The sequence below is a fragment of the Eleutherodactylus coqui genome, chromosome 2 (genome assembly GCF_035609145.1).
Source record: "Eleutherodactylus coqui strain aEleCoq1 chromosome 2, aEleCoq1.hap1, whole genome shotgun sequence".
NCBI lineage: Eukaryota > Metazoa > Chordata > Amphibia > Anura > Eleutherodactylidae > Eleutherodactylus > Eleutherodactylus coqui.
In genome coordinates, this window is record NC_089838.1 from 152,831,816 (window position 1) to 152,849,786 (window position 17,971).

The following is a 17,971-nucleotide window of genomic DNA, read 5'->3' on the forward strand; positions in this document are numbered from 1 at the left end:
AACGCGTCGAACGTGTTTAAACGAGTATACTAAACTTCTCGTTTCTATTCGAATCAAGTTATCAAATGGGGTATATATTACTCCCCATTTGCTTTTTGGATCAAGTTTAGTATTTCTTACCTCCAACGTATTCTATTGTGAACCTAGTTGCTCTCATTCTCGTGCAACATTAAAAAATTTTTTTTCACTTACGATCCACGCTGAATGAGCATACTGAGTCAGCGTATCCACTCTGTTCAGATTATTTGTGTCTCAAAAGTTTGAGATTTTGTTGGAGATACTTACCAACCCGTTGTGGCCAGTATATTCAAACGGATTATCAATCATCTTCTAAACAGTCACTTGTTGGTCTGTCTAGGTTCCTTGAGATACATCTAATGTAGCTCAATTGGGCACCAGTCTTCTGGTTATTTTTCCCAGGTCTTTGGTCATCTAATAAACACGTACATCATAAAGACCTGTTTGACGCATCCTTACATTTCTGCACTGGCGTCCATACTGGCCTTCATTAAGTTATTTGAGCACAATAGTTACGCATGGTGTTAGTGGAGTTGACCATTAGTGGTTTGTTATGTTTTGTTTATTTGTTAGTGGGGTTTTGGTATTTTTTTATACATATTTAATAAAGGTTATATTTTAAGGGGATCTTCTCAGTGATTGTAATTTAGTATTCTGGATCCCTCTGCCGCAGTGATTAGTTCAAACTCTACACCATAGGGCAAATTTGAAAAAAAGAGTTTGAACAGCACGAAAAAATAAAAAGAACGTTCATGTGCAACTACGTTTCGTAGCAGTGAGTGTAGTTGCACATAAGGCCCTCTGTTTTTGCTCTAAATACCCAAGAAACCTATACTGCATATTTACATACAAAATAAATGGGATTTCAAGTGTTTTTCAATGCGTGTAATATACTGCATATTTGTGCACGTATTATGCGTGCATACATCGCGAGTGTAATACATGATGGAATTACACTCGTATGAGCCTGCCCTTAGTCTTTGTTCACACTTGTGTTTGTCTTTTTCCATCAGGTTTCTTTTGTTTTTTGACAATTGGAATACCTTGACATGGCATACAGACTCTAATGGATTCATTACATATGGAGCCTGTAAAAGGAAGACATGTCGTTGCGAACAGTACGCTATCTATTGTTCAGCATTTTTGTCTGTAATGTTAAATATGTATTTTGATCTTTTCAAGGCACTTGGTGAAAGATGATTCAGCAGCGGGGCTCTGCTGAACTGCTACGTGCATTCTTAAAAATAGCTTGCCTCTTGTGAAGTGCAGGAGGCCAAACTTTGACGAGCAGCTCCATGTGTCCAGCTGTCTGTATCATCCAAATGTAAAGGTCATGGCAGCAGTTGCCAGTATCAGATTCCTGGCAGTCCCTGCCTTGTGATGTCTGATATTGTTGTGCAGCAATATGCTGCTGAGCTCATGCTTCCAGCTAGTAAAACTGACATGACAAATAATGCATGCTAATAACTAATATATATACTAGCTGATTTGGTCCTGTTCGCACAGAAAATTTAACGGAGTCATGGATACTTCAGAGGAACCGAGGAATTAAGTATGTATACACATAGAGGAGTGTTAGATTCTCCTCAGACTGCATGTCCTTCTGCAGAATGTGCCACCCCTCCCACTTGCCTCACTTTTTACCCTTGAAGGTAACACCCCTTTTTATTCAAATGTAACCCCAGACTGGAAGTTGCAGCCCCTTCTTAGCCTTAAAGGCATGGTTCAACCCTGCAGTCCATGGCTGCTTCCTTATGTACTTTACAGCCTTTCAGTATATGCACATAAGGGTGATGTAGATTCTCCTCAGTATATTCACATAGAGGTAAGGTAGATTGTCCTCAGTATATACACATAGAGGTGAGATAGATTCTCCTCAGTATATACACACAGAGGTTAGTTATTTTCTCCTCAGTATATACACATAAAGGTGAGATAGATTCTCCTCAGTATATACACACAGAGGTCAGCTATATTCTCCTCAGTATATAGACATAGAGGTGAGGTAGATTCTTTTCAGTATATACACACAGAGGTCAGTTATATTCTCAGTATATACACATAGAGGTGTGGTAAATTCTCCTCAGTATATAGACACAGAGGTCAATTATATTCTCCTCAATATATACACATAGAGGTCAGTTATATTCTCCTCAGTATATACACATAGAGGTGAGGTAGATTCTGCTCCATCAGCTTAAGGCCTCCTTCCCACGAGCGTGACGGGCTCCGCAGCGTAATATTCCGCTGTGAAGCCCGTCACGGCGCCCCCCAGAGCCCCTATACTTACCTGCGGGAGATAGCGTGAAATCGCTTCCCCGCCCACCGCCGCGCGTCACCGCCCGTCACCGCCCACCGCCCTCGCGTCACCAGCCGTGTCACGTGACGCGGCCGGACCGCGTCATTTGGCGTCATATGACGCTCGGCGGTGGGCGGGAAAGCGTTTTTTCACGCTATCTCCCGCTGGTTACAGCGGGAGATAGCGTGAATGGACGGCTTCCATTGACTGCAATGGAAGCCGTCAGTGCGTACAGCCCGTCCTCACCCGCAGAAAATAGAGCATGCTGCGGGTGAGGACGGGAGAAATCGCGGTGCGTAATTCCGCGGTGGAATTACGCATCGTGAGCATTGTGCTATTAGGTTCAATAGAACCTAATAGCTGCGGGCAACGCAGCGGATTTTCGCCGCGAATTACGCGGCGGAAATCCGTTCGTGGGAAGGAGGCCTAAAGGACACTGCTCTCTCCTGGTTCTCTTCCTACCTATCTGAATGCTCCTTAAGCATCTCCTTTACTGGCTCCACCTCCCCTCCTCTTCCCCTTGCTGTTGGGGTCCCCCAGGGCTCGGTCCTCAGCCCCCTCCTCTTCTCCATCTACACAGCCCCTATTGGACAAACCATCAGGAGATTTGGCTATCAGTACCCTCTCTATGCTGATGACACCCAGTTATACACCTCTTCCTGTGACATCACAGCACCAGTCCTTCAGAATGCCACTGACTGTCTGTCCACTGTCTGTGGAATCCTGTATGTCTTCTTATACATGATCCATAGACATGGCTTTATTCTGTGCATGAGCCCTTCGACACTGGAAAATAATGTGGAGTGTTTTTCACTGTACCTGATATGTCTATACATTATGTATAGATACATTTATAGAGTACATTAAGGCCTCATGACCACGGGCATGCGCAGATTCCAAGTGCAGAAATCCACAGCAGAATCCGCCTGTTCCCGCAGCCATGGACATTTTACTTACCTGACTGGATGCAGTGCTGGTCTTCTTCATCCTGGACGGATCTTCTTTCTTCTGCACTTTCTTCTGCTTTCCCACGGATCCGCTGCATGTCTGCAGTGTCAGCTGCGGGTGTGCCACAGAGCGGACGGCTTCCATTGACTACAATGAAAGCCGTCCATGCAGGAATCCACAGAAAATGGAGCGCGCTGCATTTATTTTCCCACGCGTGTGATCCGTACAACTGGAAATATGACATCCGCAGGTATTTAATTACGGATGCCCAATGATTGTCTATGAGGCATATTGAACTACAGATTGTTCGCGTGGGTGATCCGCAATTCAGTTATGCCCATGGACATGAGGCCTAACACTGACTTCGATTTGACACTTCCTTGCTGTTATGGTTCATTTGTATTAGAAATATTCCCTCATTGGTCAGTTTACTGGTAAGCATGAAACTCACACTGCAGAATTTTTACCTGATTTTTTATTGAAATGTGTTATAGACAGAAATATCTTTCCAAACAGCTTTTGTTAAAACAAAGTGAATAATTGAAGCAATAAGAAAGAAATATATACGGTACACAAGTCTGTTGACTAATAACATCTATCTAAACATTAAAAATCAGTGAAATTGTGTTGTTTCCTTTTGACATTTCATGTAGATAGATTTTAGGGAATTTCAAAAATGATAGCTATCCTTGTCATAGAAAGCTAAATATATCCAGCTGTTTTCCTTTACAATGAACTTTCTAAGATACTGCACATTTGTTTAGTAAGCACTTTTCCCAAGGAACAATACTTCAGTTAAGGTACACATGCACTTGTTCAACCAACAGCTATTCCTCCTGAATCCCCCATAACTTTGCATGCCCAGCTCGCCTAATGTCCATGTGTTTTCAATAGGTAAATTGGCATATGCCGCTGCCAGACTCCTGCCTGGCAGAGGATTATCCCCCTTGTGATCAAAGGGTTGCACATCTTGAAATCCAATCTGATACTTTTTACCCACAACGTCCTTCATCTGAGGTTGGGACATCGGCATACACATTAGATAGTTGGCCAGTCATGCTAAAATCGTTGGATTTGCCAACTTACATCTAAAACTTTTGGGAAACTTATCACTATGAATATTACATGGTAATGTGAGTAATGTTAAATATTAAGTGTTCTCTAGTCTGATGATAAACATGAGCTGATGTGTAGACTAAGAGAAAAAAAAGTAAATTTACCAAGATAAAGTGCTTTATAGAATCTCACTACTTTTGGTTACTTTGCTAATGCCACCAATTTGCAGTCATTGTTTATGTTCTGGCTGTTAAGTAAATGCCCATGGTCAACTATGCTTATAAATGGATGGCCAGACATTGATACGGTAAGTGCTCTGCTATAGTTCTAATAAACCAACAAAAGGTTAAAATGGGAGAGGTAGTATGGCTAATGGATACATGATTACAAGGGTTGTCCAGGGAAATGTATCCAATCTAAGTCCAGCACTATTAGTACCTTCACTTCTGGCCTGGTCCTGACATTGGGTCACATGATAGAAAGCTTTTTTTCCGATGCCTGGTGTAGGTAACATGTTTATAGGGGAATGGCTGACTGCTGATCTGAACATCTAAACCAGCCCCCTTCTTTGTCTGCACCAGACATGACAGAAAGGGGAAATGGTTTAGTTTTTGAAATGAGACAGTCAGTCAGCCCCCTGCAAACATATCACCAACACCAGGAGGTGGTGAAGAAGCTTCATATTGCAGTGCCAGGTTGGAAGTGGAGGTGCTGGTTCCACTGAAACATGGCTGAATTTGGATAAGTTTATTTCCCCAGACAACCCCTTTAATTTAAATTTCCCGTTGAAAGTATCCGTTGAGTTTCTTCTGTAAACATGATAGGCCCGCAGATGGTTAATGTAATTGTTTGGGCAACATTGCTTTATATCAGTGTTCCCAAACCTGTGGCTCAAGAACCCAATGTCTCAATCAGGACTCTTGCATGTGGCTTCCTAACTATTGGCAGCTGCATATACTGTTGTGCCTTAGCGGCAGCAGGGAGGGCACATCTTTGCTAGAACTGGATACAAGGATGGAAATCATGTCACTGGTAAAGGCCATATCACTCAGTCATAAGGTTCATAGACATTTTCCTTTTAATGCTCAGTGAGGCTCAACACCATCTGTTTGATTTGAAAGTGACTCAGAACCTACTTTAGTGTGGAGACCTTTGCTTTATAGTAACTAACTAATGTTACAATTTCAGTTGTTCATAAATCAGACAACCCCATTAACTGAATACAAAACATTTAGCCACATGGTCTATATTAAAAGTAGAAATAGCAAGTTTGACATAAATCATTCTCTCACAGAAGAAAATATACCAGAATAGCAAGACATTCAATAAAAAAGTTTTTCTTATCTGCCAAAGACTGTTTTCTCGACAATGTTCTCCTTTTACTCTCAACTTATTTTCATGTACAAGTTGATTTTGTCTGACACTAATACTATAGAGTAGATCTCCCTTAAGAAAACTAGTTCAAAAGAAAAGCGAATGTTGGGCTCACAGAACTCCATCAAATGGAATACCATTTTAAGCTTCAAATTTGCTTGAATTAACTATGTGGTTATCAGGTCCGGGACCATGGTTTTGATGATGCTCTACTTTCATTTTTTGTAAATAACTCAATCATATTCCCTGCTCTTATTTTAATATGTAAACTGTTTAAAGGTATCTGATTGGTTGCTATGATCAACATCTCTTTCCTTCTATGAACTATATGTCAAAAAGTAGCATACTTTGGTAGTGTGGCTTGCACACCAGGATGAGATTTACTTTACATCTAATGAAAATTAAAAATATTCAACAATAAATGTCTCCAATTTTTTTTCCAGATGTTAAGTACTTAACAACTCCAGATATCACTTTCACGTGGTCCTATCTCAAATAACAATCAGTTAAGAAAGTTGATAAGCATGTACTTCCAATGAGGTCCACTTATCACTTGACTTGATGTTCCTTTTTTAATTACATTTTTGAGCAACATTGTTACTCCTTTCTAACAGGATTTTTATTTCTGCCGCCCTCCCAGTATAGCCAGTATAATGAGAAAAGGTAGAGCGCAAAACATACAAGAAAATCAAAATGATACATAAGACCAGCAAACACCACAAACATGATAAAACAGAAGACCTTGGAGCTTACGTTACTCACATTTGTGGGTTGAATCTGCTGGTCAGGACATGCGTGATCATGCTGATAATAATATTGTGTATCCTCTAGCTTACTTTGTTGTTCAGCTTCTAAGCACTGAGCATCCCCTTCATCATCAGGTTCACTGATAATAATAGATGGCCCCACATATCCTTCCTCCATTTTGGCCTCTACATTATTTTTGTTTTCTATATCCTCTGTTATAACCAGTTGTGAAACACTTGTGAAATCTGCAGTCGTCTTCTCAGCTGCCACGTCACCCTCTAGTCTTACACTTAGATCATGCCCCTGTGCTGCAGAACCAATACTGGACTGGGCAACTGGAAAATCATTTTCTACAACACTTTCTTTAATTAAGCCATCTGACCTGCTATCATAATGCTCTAATTCATTCTGTTCTCTGGAAATATATGCAGCGCCCCCATAATGTACATCATCTGTATTTAAATGTACAACATTACCGGTTTGTAACATACTCTCCTCCAATACATTTTCAACCCACCCTTTATCACCAGATGTTATTTGCTCTATGCTTTTCCCTGATACAAAATTTACTTTTTGTTCTAACTTCTCATCAATCCCTTGTCCTCTGGTATTCTTACTATTGCCAATGTCCATATAGGATCCTTTGCTACCCAGTCTATCCTGAGCACTTGTTTGACTTTGACCTTTTTCCTCTGTTATCTTTGCAATGATGACTTTGTATCCTTGTGTCTGCTCACTTGGAACACTTCCCAACATTGCATTCCATTCATGAAATGTGCTTTGGGTCACATTTTGAGCTGCATCACAAGCTATTGATGGTGAGGAGGCAGGCACCGATGACTCTTTTTCTAATTCTACAGCTTTATCTATGTGATTACCTGTTTCTGATACCACATCTTTATCCTCAGTAACCTGTATGTTTTCATATCCCTGATCACAGTGCCTATCTTGGGCTGTAACATAATATTGTTTAGACGCAGAAGTAGGTATACTGTTAGAATCTGAGAGTTCTTTTTCTTTCCTGGTAGTAATGTATTGTTTGTCCTCTGATAGTTTGACATTATCATCTACACTTTTTATATGTTTGCATAAGGAAGAAGTAAGATCTGTATTTTGAGTTGCTTCATCCTCTTCTCTGTCCCTCACTTGGCCCTCTCTAAACAGGTAAGCATCACCTGAAGATGTGAAGCTACAAATCTTTTCATTTGGTTCTGTATTTTCCTTTTCAAGGACATTGCTACCAGAAGATTTACATTTATATGAAAGATTTTGGAAGTCTTCCTGCTGTGAAAATAACATGGGATATTCTTGCTCTGTATGTTCTGCCGCTGCTGGCAGGAGTGTGTCATTCTCAATTGTCTCATTTTTACTTTTCTCACTTTGCTCATCTTTTATTCCCTTTGTGTCTTGTGTTGAAAAGTATGGCAAAGTAACTATGCTGCGGCCATAATTTGGATTGGCATTATCATCCAAAACTTCTGCTATCTCTGTTAACTGCTTGGTATCAGCTTGTATAATACATGGCGTTTCAGAGATTTTGAGACAGCTGTCACTTTGCTCTTCAGTTGATGACCATTGACATGGTTCTACATGCGGTAGCTCATCTATAATCACAGGTAAGATTTTTCCTTGTTCATTTAACTCTGAGCCATGTAAATATAAATCCGTTTCTTCACTTTTTTCCAAACATTCCTGTGTTCTTGGGAACTCTTTATAATGTCCAGAATAATGGTCACTGCTTAACAAAGAGACGAAGGCCTTAGTTTCCTTAGATGGAGTTACTTCAGTGATAGGAAGATATTCCGCATTGTCATCACATTCTTCTGGCTGTTGAGAATTATAGTCTGATATGCCAGAATAAGTATTCTTCAGAGATTTCATTCCTTCCTGCAGTTGTCGATCATTTGGTGAAATAGCTTTTTCAGAAAAGCCGCTGCTGTATTTTTCTTCAGAAGAAGTGATTCTGGCATTCATGAGCCGCTGACTTAGCTGGAATTGAAAAAAAATGAAACAAGAATAAAATGTCCAGAAAATATTATTTTTCTTTCTAAATATTCACTTTAAACAAACAAGATTATATTGGAGATATATGGTATAATGTGAATTTTGAACAGGTGCAACCATGCTCCTGGAACTTTCAAAAATAGGGTAACGAACAGGCAGTTAGACACAGTATATCTCTCAGGATGCAATGGTTATATGAGGGTAGTACATATCTCTTCACATTCGCTGTTCTTCAGTGACCTATGCATAACAAGCAAGTTAATGTTTATGAGTAAATCCTCATAAAGAGTTAATTACCCAGAATCATACCTGTCATATCCCAGGCACTCTGAATGTTGCCCATGGTGCGTGTAGGAGAAGTTTTGCAGCTCATAGGGGTAAGAACTGCATTTGCCTGGGCTTGATAGCTGAGGGAATTGAATGCACTTTGCTTAATTCAATATTGACTGAAGCAGTATTAAAATATGAGTTAAACTAAACCTGCATGCATATATTGAGAAAGGACAGTAGTTATTTTAAGAAAACAATATCCAACAACGCATACATGAACGTATGGAAATGTTTTGTTGGTGCGCTAATGCTACAATTTTGGGTACACTAGAGAGAATTAAACACAATTCAAAAACATGCTTCTAGCTAAACAAGAATCTTGTCAGTGCTTTATCTTTATATACTGTACTAGTAATTATTAGGAAATTATAGTACCAGTGTTTCTGGTGGTGCAATGCGCCACACAGCTGTGCTACATGCACATCATCGTGCTACGTCACCGTCATGTTCTGCCCCTGATCAGATGACAGTGACGCTCATCCTGATTAAATTACTTACATGCCTCGCCCCTTATCACATGACGATAATGTCATCACAGGTCCTGCATTGTTGTGCAGATTTTGGACAGACTACAAACCCCCTGCTGCCTCAGTTGCTATGGAATACTAAAGAACACCTAGCCGGACAGCAGCTATGTGCGTACAGGACTTGTGATGATGTCATAGTCATGTGATCAGGGCCAGAGCATGTCAGTCACTCACAGTCCCACTCACTCACACACGGACGGACAGGTCCTCGTTAGTAGTTTAACAATAACTTTTTCTTGTAGACAGTTCCTGTCATCAGTTTCTGACACAATAAGCAGCTACTTCCTAACAACTATTTCAGTCATTATAAGACCAAAATCTTAGTCTTCCAGTTACATAAAGTCAGTGTTTCAGTGTATGGCCTCCCTCTTTCCTCCCTTTGTGTCCCTGGCAACCAATAATATTCCCTTTTTTTGCCATTCAGTGCACAAGTATGTGACTGACAATACAGTACTGTGCAAAGGTTTTAGGCAGGTATGGAAAAAATTCTGCAAGTAAGAATTTTTTCAAAAAAGAAGGTGTCTGATTGGCCCTAAATTCATTCTGCAACAGGACAACGACCCCAAACATACAGCCAATGTCATTAAGAACTATCTTCAACATAGAGAAGATATCCTGGAAGTGATGATGTGGCCCCCACAAAGCTCTGAGCTCAAGATCATTGCATCTGGCTTGGATAACATGAAGAGACAGAAGGATAGGAACAAGCCTACATCCAGAGAAGATCTGTAGTTAGTTCTCCAAAATGTCTGGAACAACCTCCCTGCTGAGTTCCTTCAAAAACTGTGTGCAAGTGTACCTAGAAGAATTGATGCTGTTGTGAAGGAAAAGAATACTCACAACAAATATTGATTTGATTTTCCTTTTTTTTGTTCATTCACTTTGCATTTTGTTATTTGGCAAAAAAACCCAAACTATTAGCACTTCTATTTTTGAAAGCATTTTTACTTTACAGCGGTTTTCTACACCTGCCTAAAACATTTGCACAGTACTGTAGACTATAAAGACTAGCGCAACATATTTTAGGTCATTACAAGATAATGTATATAGGAATGCTTATTAACCCTTTCCAATCCACTATTTAACATCTTCCTACATTCTGATTGAAGTTTGCACAGCTCCAACGTCAGAAGCCATCCGACGGGGAATTATTACCATCTATTGCCAGCGACTCTGCTGTCGGAGCTTCTCTGGCGCACACATAATGGCTTTAGCCAGCAGATGGCACCGTTGTATAACAGCAAAAAGAGAAAGCCTCTTTGGAAAACCCTGAATCCAAAATTGGATTGGAAAGGGTTAATAATATTTGGCTCTTTAGCTGATGTGAAAGTCCATGAAGGTCATATACATATTAATGACATACTGGGGCATAGCTGGTGAAACATACAGTAGGTTACAAATCATTGTTAAAATAATATAAAACATATAGATGTTAAATACATAGAAAATATATGTGAGATTTTAAAAAACGCATTACATAATATATAAACAAGTATTGATTATCCTAGTGACGCCACCTTCATGGGTAAATTACTTCTGTGATGCAAACGTTGTGGGAGAAAATTACTACTGCCTGGGCTTTTATACTCCTTTTTTCAGTTCCACAGCTGCTGTATATCTTAGTGCTTACAACCTTAAAGGATGGATATATAATATTTATTTTAAATAAAAAACTAGCAATTTTATATAGGCGGACAATTTTGAGTCTACAATCTGTATATTTAGGCTGGCAGTTTGATGGCTGATTAATTACTTTTAAACGGACACTGCAATTTTCTGAGCCAGGCTGTCACAGTAACAACTTGATCTTACTAATGAAACGAAGAACTCAAATAATGATATGTTCATTACTAGAATAGCAAAAGTGATGCCAAATATAAGCACCAGGTCCCTAAAATTAATAGGAAACACTTTTCTTATTCCTATATAACAAAAAAGTAGGACATGGAATTAATCAAAGCTCAGCAAGTATGCATTTATCATGCATCCTGGATATAATATATGCCCTTCTAAAATGCCAGTGTCCTCAGAACTTAGTGAGGCCCAAATTATGCAGTATAGAGCTTTCCCAAACCCCCCAAAATAATCCTTTCCCTTTATTTTTGTACTTGTACCCAAGCACCTAACCGCTCTTAAAATTAACAAAAAAAAATGTATTAACAGCTTTACTTCCACGTACGGATGTCATATTGATGACAAATTGGGTAGACAGGCTTAAATTAGAATAGGGATCATGTAGTAATGACTACGTAAGACAATAAGCAAATGAATGCATTTGGCATCATTAAACTCAGAAGAAGAATATTTTTAAATAGTGGATTTTTTTGGTTATTTCAATTGCATTATAGTGTAAATTAAAAGAATGAAGAAAAACTGAATTTTTCCTCCCCCTTATATAATCACAAATCCTATATAATCTGAAATCAAAGATAATTTTTGATGCTATTAGAAAGGATAGTATGACCTGCAACAAAAGGAAAATTAGAAATATTGATAGATCGCGGATTAAAAAAAATATTCAGCTTTAGAATACATCAATCCAAAACCTGTGGTCTTCAAAGGGTTACTTGATTTTATTTTATTTTTACACTGGTATTTTTAGGACTTAGAGCCCATTCACACCTGTGTTAGGGCTCTTCTAGGGCTTTCCGTTTGTCTGTTCTGTTTCTGGTACAGGGAAACAGAAATAAAATGATTTCAATGGGTTTTTAAAAAACTGGAAGCAAACAGAAACGTTTGCATTTGCTTTTATTCTGTTAGTTTTCCATTAAAAAAAATGGAAATAGCATTGCAGACTGTGCTAATCTTCCATTACAAAAAAAAGGAAACCAGACAAAATGGAGGCAAACAGGAACATTTCCATTTACTTTGTATTTTTTGAAAACCCATTGAAATCAATGGGGAAAAAAACAAATGCTCATTTCCATTTTATTTCAATCTTTCTGTTCCAAAAACTGAACAGAGAGACAGAAAGCCCTAACACAAGGGTGAATGGGCCTTTATGTGACATGAAGCCACAGAGTGAACAGGCCTATGTATCAATGCTAAGAAATCCTGCTCTGTGTAATTGCCATAAAGAGTGCCATTCAAGCCAATCTCTATTTCTTCCCCAATGGGAATGTATAAAAACCTTAAATATATGATACAATCACAGTAATTTTTGCAACAAATCTGAAATGTGTGAACCTACCCTTAGTGGGAAGAATCTCTTACTATATTGAGGATGGGAATAATTTTATTCTTTGGGCAATTTAGTTCCTTTATGTCTATTTTCAAAATAATAGTGTGTATTCATTCTCTTTGCTGATCCTGTATATATTTATAAATATTAATTAAAAAAATCTATCAGACATTTTCTCCAAGATGGAGTAAGCTAATTCTCCCAGCCTTTTGTTGTAACAGTGATTTATACAGGAGCAATACTATATTTGAGTCTCAAATTTTGATCTCTCTTTTTATGCACACCAAAATTATGCTGTTACTCTACATCATACAGTCCTACTGTATCTGCAACCACTTAAATACAACAAAGACATGGTGATCATGAAAAAAGTAAAGTGGTTGCTAAAGTACCTGCTCACCTTTGGGAATAGACAGAGGTGGATCCTCAGGAAATTAACCTAGTTTCTGCAATGTTATGTGATGCTAAATAATCTATATGCATATGGCTAATGAAGTAGGAGTTAGGTCCCATTTACACGCAACAATGATCGCTCACAATTCGTTAAAACGATGACTTTTGAGCGATAGTTGTTGTGTGTAAATGCTACCATTGTGCACTTTTTATTTTTAAAATGATGATTTTTAGTTCAGCATAAAAACAATTGTTCAGACAGCACGCTGGGAGCAGGAGATTATATTATATTTTCTGTGCAGCCCATGGCTGAACAATAGAGCTAATTACAGAGCTCAGACCACCTGCTGAGTTCTGCAACAGCTCATGGAGGCTCATTTGCACGCAAACGTAAGCTGATAAAGTACTAATGGCATTAGTGCCTATTACAGTAGTACTTTATGCAAAATGATTGCACAAAACGGTCATCCTTATCTTTTGAAGAAATTTTAAGCGATCATCTTTACGTGTAAAAGTGGCTTAAGGATAATTGTCTCAGGTTCAGGCACTATAATATTGTTTGGACAATAACACAAAAGAAAGTCATATTTTCATAACAAAAGTAAAACGTACATTTCACATTGGACAGCACTAAAAAGTATGCATAAAATTGGTTCACATCAGCTTGGGTTATAATCAGTGTAAATGATAACTTTTCTCATCTGTAGCTGTGACATAAATATACTGTATTTATATAATATTGTCATTTCAGGATATTGGCCATTATTATATAAATACCTGGATGAACATTATTTGGTTTGAAAAATCCTACATTTATCTTAGCTTTACTGTATTTTATTTCATAATTTACACAAGGGCCATCAACCACTTGATCTAAAATTCTGTACTGAAATTCTGAAATGTCTTGTTTGAAGTAAAAATCTACTGGTTGCAAATGACAAAAAAAAGTCAAAACCATATGTATATACAATATTAACACAAATAGTAAAGAAACCAATTTTGACTTCATACTTCATACTGGAACATAATATATGACTGATTCAGGAGTTACGAGTATGATTTAAATGTGTTCTCAGTAGGGCTATTTATTTGCACACCTTATAATTGGATTGCTGTGCAGGATGGTCTTTCACAGAAACTAGATACAAATGTTAAACCAAATCTTTCAATGCATTAAACTATAGATGTATACGTTAATTTTCTAATTCTTAGATTTATAAATTAAATTAATTGGTTTTCAGTAAAAGCAACTTAATCAGTTTTGAACTTGCCCCCAATATAAAAGACATGTAGACATCAGACCATGTAATATAACTGGGATAATGATACTGAAATAAGAGATAAATAACTGGTTCATCCTGCACCATATATCCATTTACTACAATGTAATAGAAAATAAGCCTGTCTTAAGGACACATAAAATAGGGATAACCAATGCCCTTATTATGATGAGGCACTTAGAAGCCTCAATAAATTAATGAAATAAGTGACACATGATGAATGTATAACTTTAATTTAACAAGTAGTGCTGTCAATGTTGTAATTCGTACATTTTATTGTATTAGCCGTTTTTCCTGTACATCTTTTTGACTGATCACTGATATCAGTATTTGGACAATCATATAATATTTGCATAATGATGCACATTTTCTCTGCTCTGTTTGCATTGATGTTTTAATAGATTGAATACTTTGCAGATAATCATGGATCTCACAGCCGATTCCACATTCTTGCTTGTGCCAATGTGTTGCCTTAATTTTAGGAAGTTCTGCAAACTACAATATTTTTTTCTTTCTCTTTTTTTTCTTTAGCTATTGTTGGTATTCTGTATGGAGGTAGTTAATTTTGTCATTCCAATGGAAAACTTCCAATCATTTCGGTCTTTTTTCCCCTCAAATGTCAGAACCATCATTTCGATCTCAACTTTATGCATACATACTGTATATTGATAGCTTCTTTCAAATCAATTAAAAAAGGCTCAATGTCCCCATACTTCTCCATGCAATTTTTATGTGGAAGCCCACTACAACTTATCGTGCTAGTATGTTTTCTGGAAACTCTCAGCCAACTATAAATAGCAAACTATCACTCAAAGAAAAGTGAGAGTGTTAATGTATCTGCAAATTCTGTTTTAATGACCTTCTGCCAACTAGTACTCAAATGCATTTGAGCTTTTCAGTGATGCCAACTGTCAGGATTTAACAGTGAAATGCCTGTGTTTTTTTATATTCATAACTGACATTTGCATGATCTCAGTAATTATATGCAAATCTTACAATTTCTTCTTTTTCTAACATAAGGTTCATGCTACTTGTCAACTGCTCAGCTGTCTAGTGAGCTAATGCCTGTGGGTTTCAACCATGCTAGATGGCTGTATTTCAAGGTCTTATACTGCTTCATTGTTTAAGTCATTAAAGTGTTGGAAGTACAAATCTAAATTACAAATATCTAAAGAATATACCTCTAGAAAATCAAATGAGATGGTCAAAATTTGCTTTTTTACCTTATCTGAACCATTTACGTTGCAGAACATGTACTGATAACATCCTTTGGCAAAGTAATGTGACACAATGTAAATGATTGTCATTTTTGTTAAATCTAATTTTTTGAAATAGGCAGAACACAGGCAAAAAAACGATTATCACACATGCGATTATAACACATTTTAATACAACTTAAGGTAAACCTCACCTGTATCGCTTATGTTGTTCATTAGATATTCATTAGAAAAAAACTGGAGAAAGTTTTTAGCATTTAATTTGATTAGAAAAATAAAAGTGGTAAAAAAATAACAAGAATTGGTACAAAAACACGAAGGGTGTAGTCATATGGTGCGATATGATACAGTAGAGGGCAGCACTATTACTGCACCGGGGCAAAACAAAATGGGTCATTTATTTTAAAACTCTGAAATAGAATCAGAAATATATTCTTGTGAAGAAAGTCAATGACAGGTATAAGTGTTCTGTTGCAGGGCCAAATTACAAGGAGGGCATTAGGGACACATAACACCAACCAGAGTAGCAAAAAGGTCTCATCGTGTCATGCACCCAGCAGGACTGATGATTGAAATGAGCTCAGTGAAGTGATGGCAGTGTTCACAGCAGGTCACTACAGGGCAGCACTGAGCACTTACATTAGTGTCAGTCAGGCTCCAGCTGTGCCATCACCACACCATTCTAATCTTCCATACCCTTCTGCAGTGTGAGCCGTGAGATGTTCTCTGCTGCCAGTGCTGGGACAACATAGTGATTTCTTATTAGCATTGGCAACACAGAGTGGCAGCATAAAGTGGCACAATGGGGGCTTGTTGTGGCACATATCACCAAAGGCGTACATGGAAAGAACTGTGTAGCCAAGGCAATCACTTATTGCAGGGGCCACAGCAGGAGTTGGACTATGTAAGGGCAGAGTGTCAGATAGAACACATTCAAGTACACCAGCCCCTATCCTGACACCGGTAGGCATACTACTGAGAAAAAGTATCTTGTATCTTTACTCCATTTTTTGAGTCACTACGCGTTTCAGTGTTTCTGCACTGACTAGTACAGACTGCTTCAATCAAGATTAATACATATGCATTTTAGTTCCAGCCTGACTGCAGATCTGATGACCTGAACTATCACCAATGATGATGTGCAGTCAGGTCATTAGAGTGATGCCTGGATTTGTGGTTGTAGTATAGGTGCGGAAATGAACCTTTATTACTCTAGTGTGAAACTGACCTAGCTCCAATAGAAGCTGTTATAGTATATACAGTTTTCTATAGAGGCTAGTTAAGGAAGAATTATATTTGTTTCCCACTATTTTACACTACATAGGGTTCAGCGCAAATATCAGTTTTTCATGGGGTCTGCATTTTCACACAGACTAGTCTCTATAGAAGCTGTTGCATATTCTGAACCCTGTGTAATGCAAAATGATGGACATGTAGGGTGTCCAAATATATGTCTTGTCCACCATATTAAATTGCATAAAGGGGAAAAATAATCATAATGAACTCTTATCCATCATTTATATATCATGGCAAAGCAATAAAAAAAATTATCTTTGTATACTGTATTCATGGTATATATTCACTACTATGAAAAACTTTTAGGCAGGTATGGAAAAAATGCTGCAAAGTAAGAATGCTTTCAAAAATAGAAGTGTCAATAGTTTCTGTCAATTGACAAAATGCAAAGTACATGAAGAAAAGAGAAAGCTAAATAAAATCAATATTTGGTGTGACCACTAGAGATGAGCGAACGTACTCGAACGAGCTTGATACTCGTTTGAGTATTAGCGTGTTCGAGATGCTCGTTACTCGAGACGAGTACCACGCGATGTTCGAGTTACTTTCACTCTGAGATTTTAGCGCGCTTTTCTGGCCAATAGAAAGACAGGGAAGGCATTACAACTTCCCCCTGCGACGTTCAAGCCCTATACCACCCCCCTGCAGTGAGTGGCTGGCGAGATCAGGTGTCACCCGAGTATATAAATCGGCCCCTCCCGCGGCTTGCCACAGATGCATTCTGACATAGTTCAGGGAAAGTGCTGCTGGTGCCGGAGCTGCTATAGGGAGAGTGTTAGGAGTTATTTTAGGCTTCAAGAACCCCAACGGTCCTTCTTAGGGCCACATCTAACCGTGTGCAGTAGTGTGGAGGCTGCTTTTTGCAGTGTTGCACTTTTTTTTTTTTTTTTTGCTATATCGGCCGTGCAGAGCATTGCGTCCCGCAGTAATTTTACATTGTCCAGGGCCAGTAGTGGTGAGGCAGGGACAGAAGACATATTCAGTGTATATAGGCAGTGGGCCTTTCCAAAAACATTTGGGAAAAAAAATCTATTTGGGCTGCCTGTGACCGTCCTCTGTGTACTGGGTCTCTGCTGGGGGTAGTTGTCCTAATTCATACGCAGCCAGCTAAGTGTTACAGCAGGCTTGCGCAAAATTCTTTCCTGCCTCTGTGTTGCCTCTTACATCACCGCTGTATTCCTGTCCACAGTGAAACAGTCTGCAGTAATTTTACATTGTCCAGGGCCAGTAGTGGTGAGGCAGGGACAGTAGACATATTTAGTGTATATAGGAAGTGGGCCTTTCCAAAAACATTTGGGAAA

The 17,971-nt window shown here is 38.4% G+C and overlaps 1 protein-coding gene across 2 annotated transcripts in view; it reads right to left on the reverse strand.

Annotated features, from left to right (window-relative positions):
• Positions 1-3,737: 3,737 nt before the first annotated feature.
• The window catches only part of PPP1R3A (protein phosphatase 1 regulatory subunit 3A), an 80,652-nt gene continuing 66,418 nt past the window's right edge, over positions 3,738-17,971 (reverse strand). For both annotated transcript variants that reach the window (XM_066591783.1, XM_066591782.1), the window contains exon 4: positions 3,738-8,431. In XM_066591783.1, the coding sequence (XP_066447880.1) occupies positions 6,293-8,431 (2,139 nt within the window). In that variant the 3' untranslated portion in view covers positions 3,738-6,292. The remainder of the gene's footprint in view (positions 8,432-17,971) is intronic.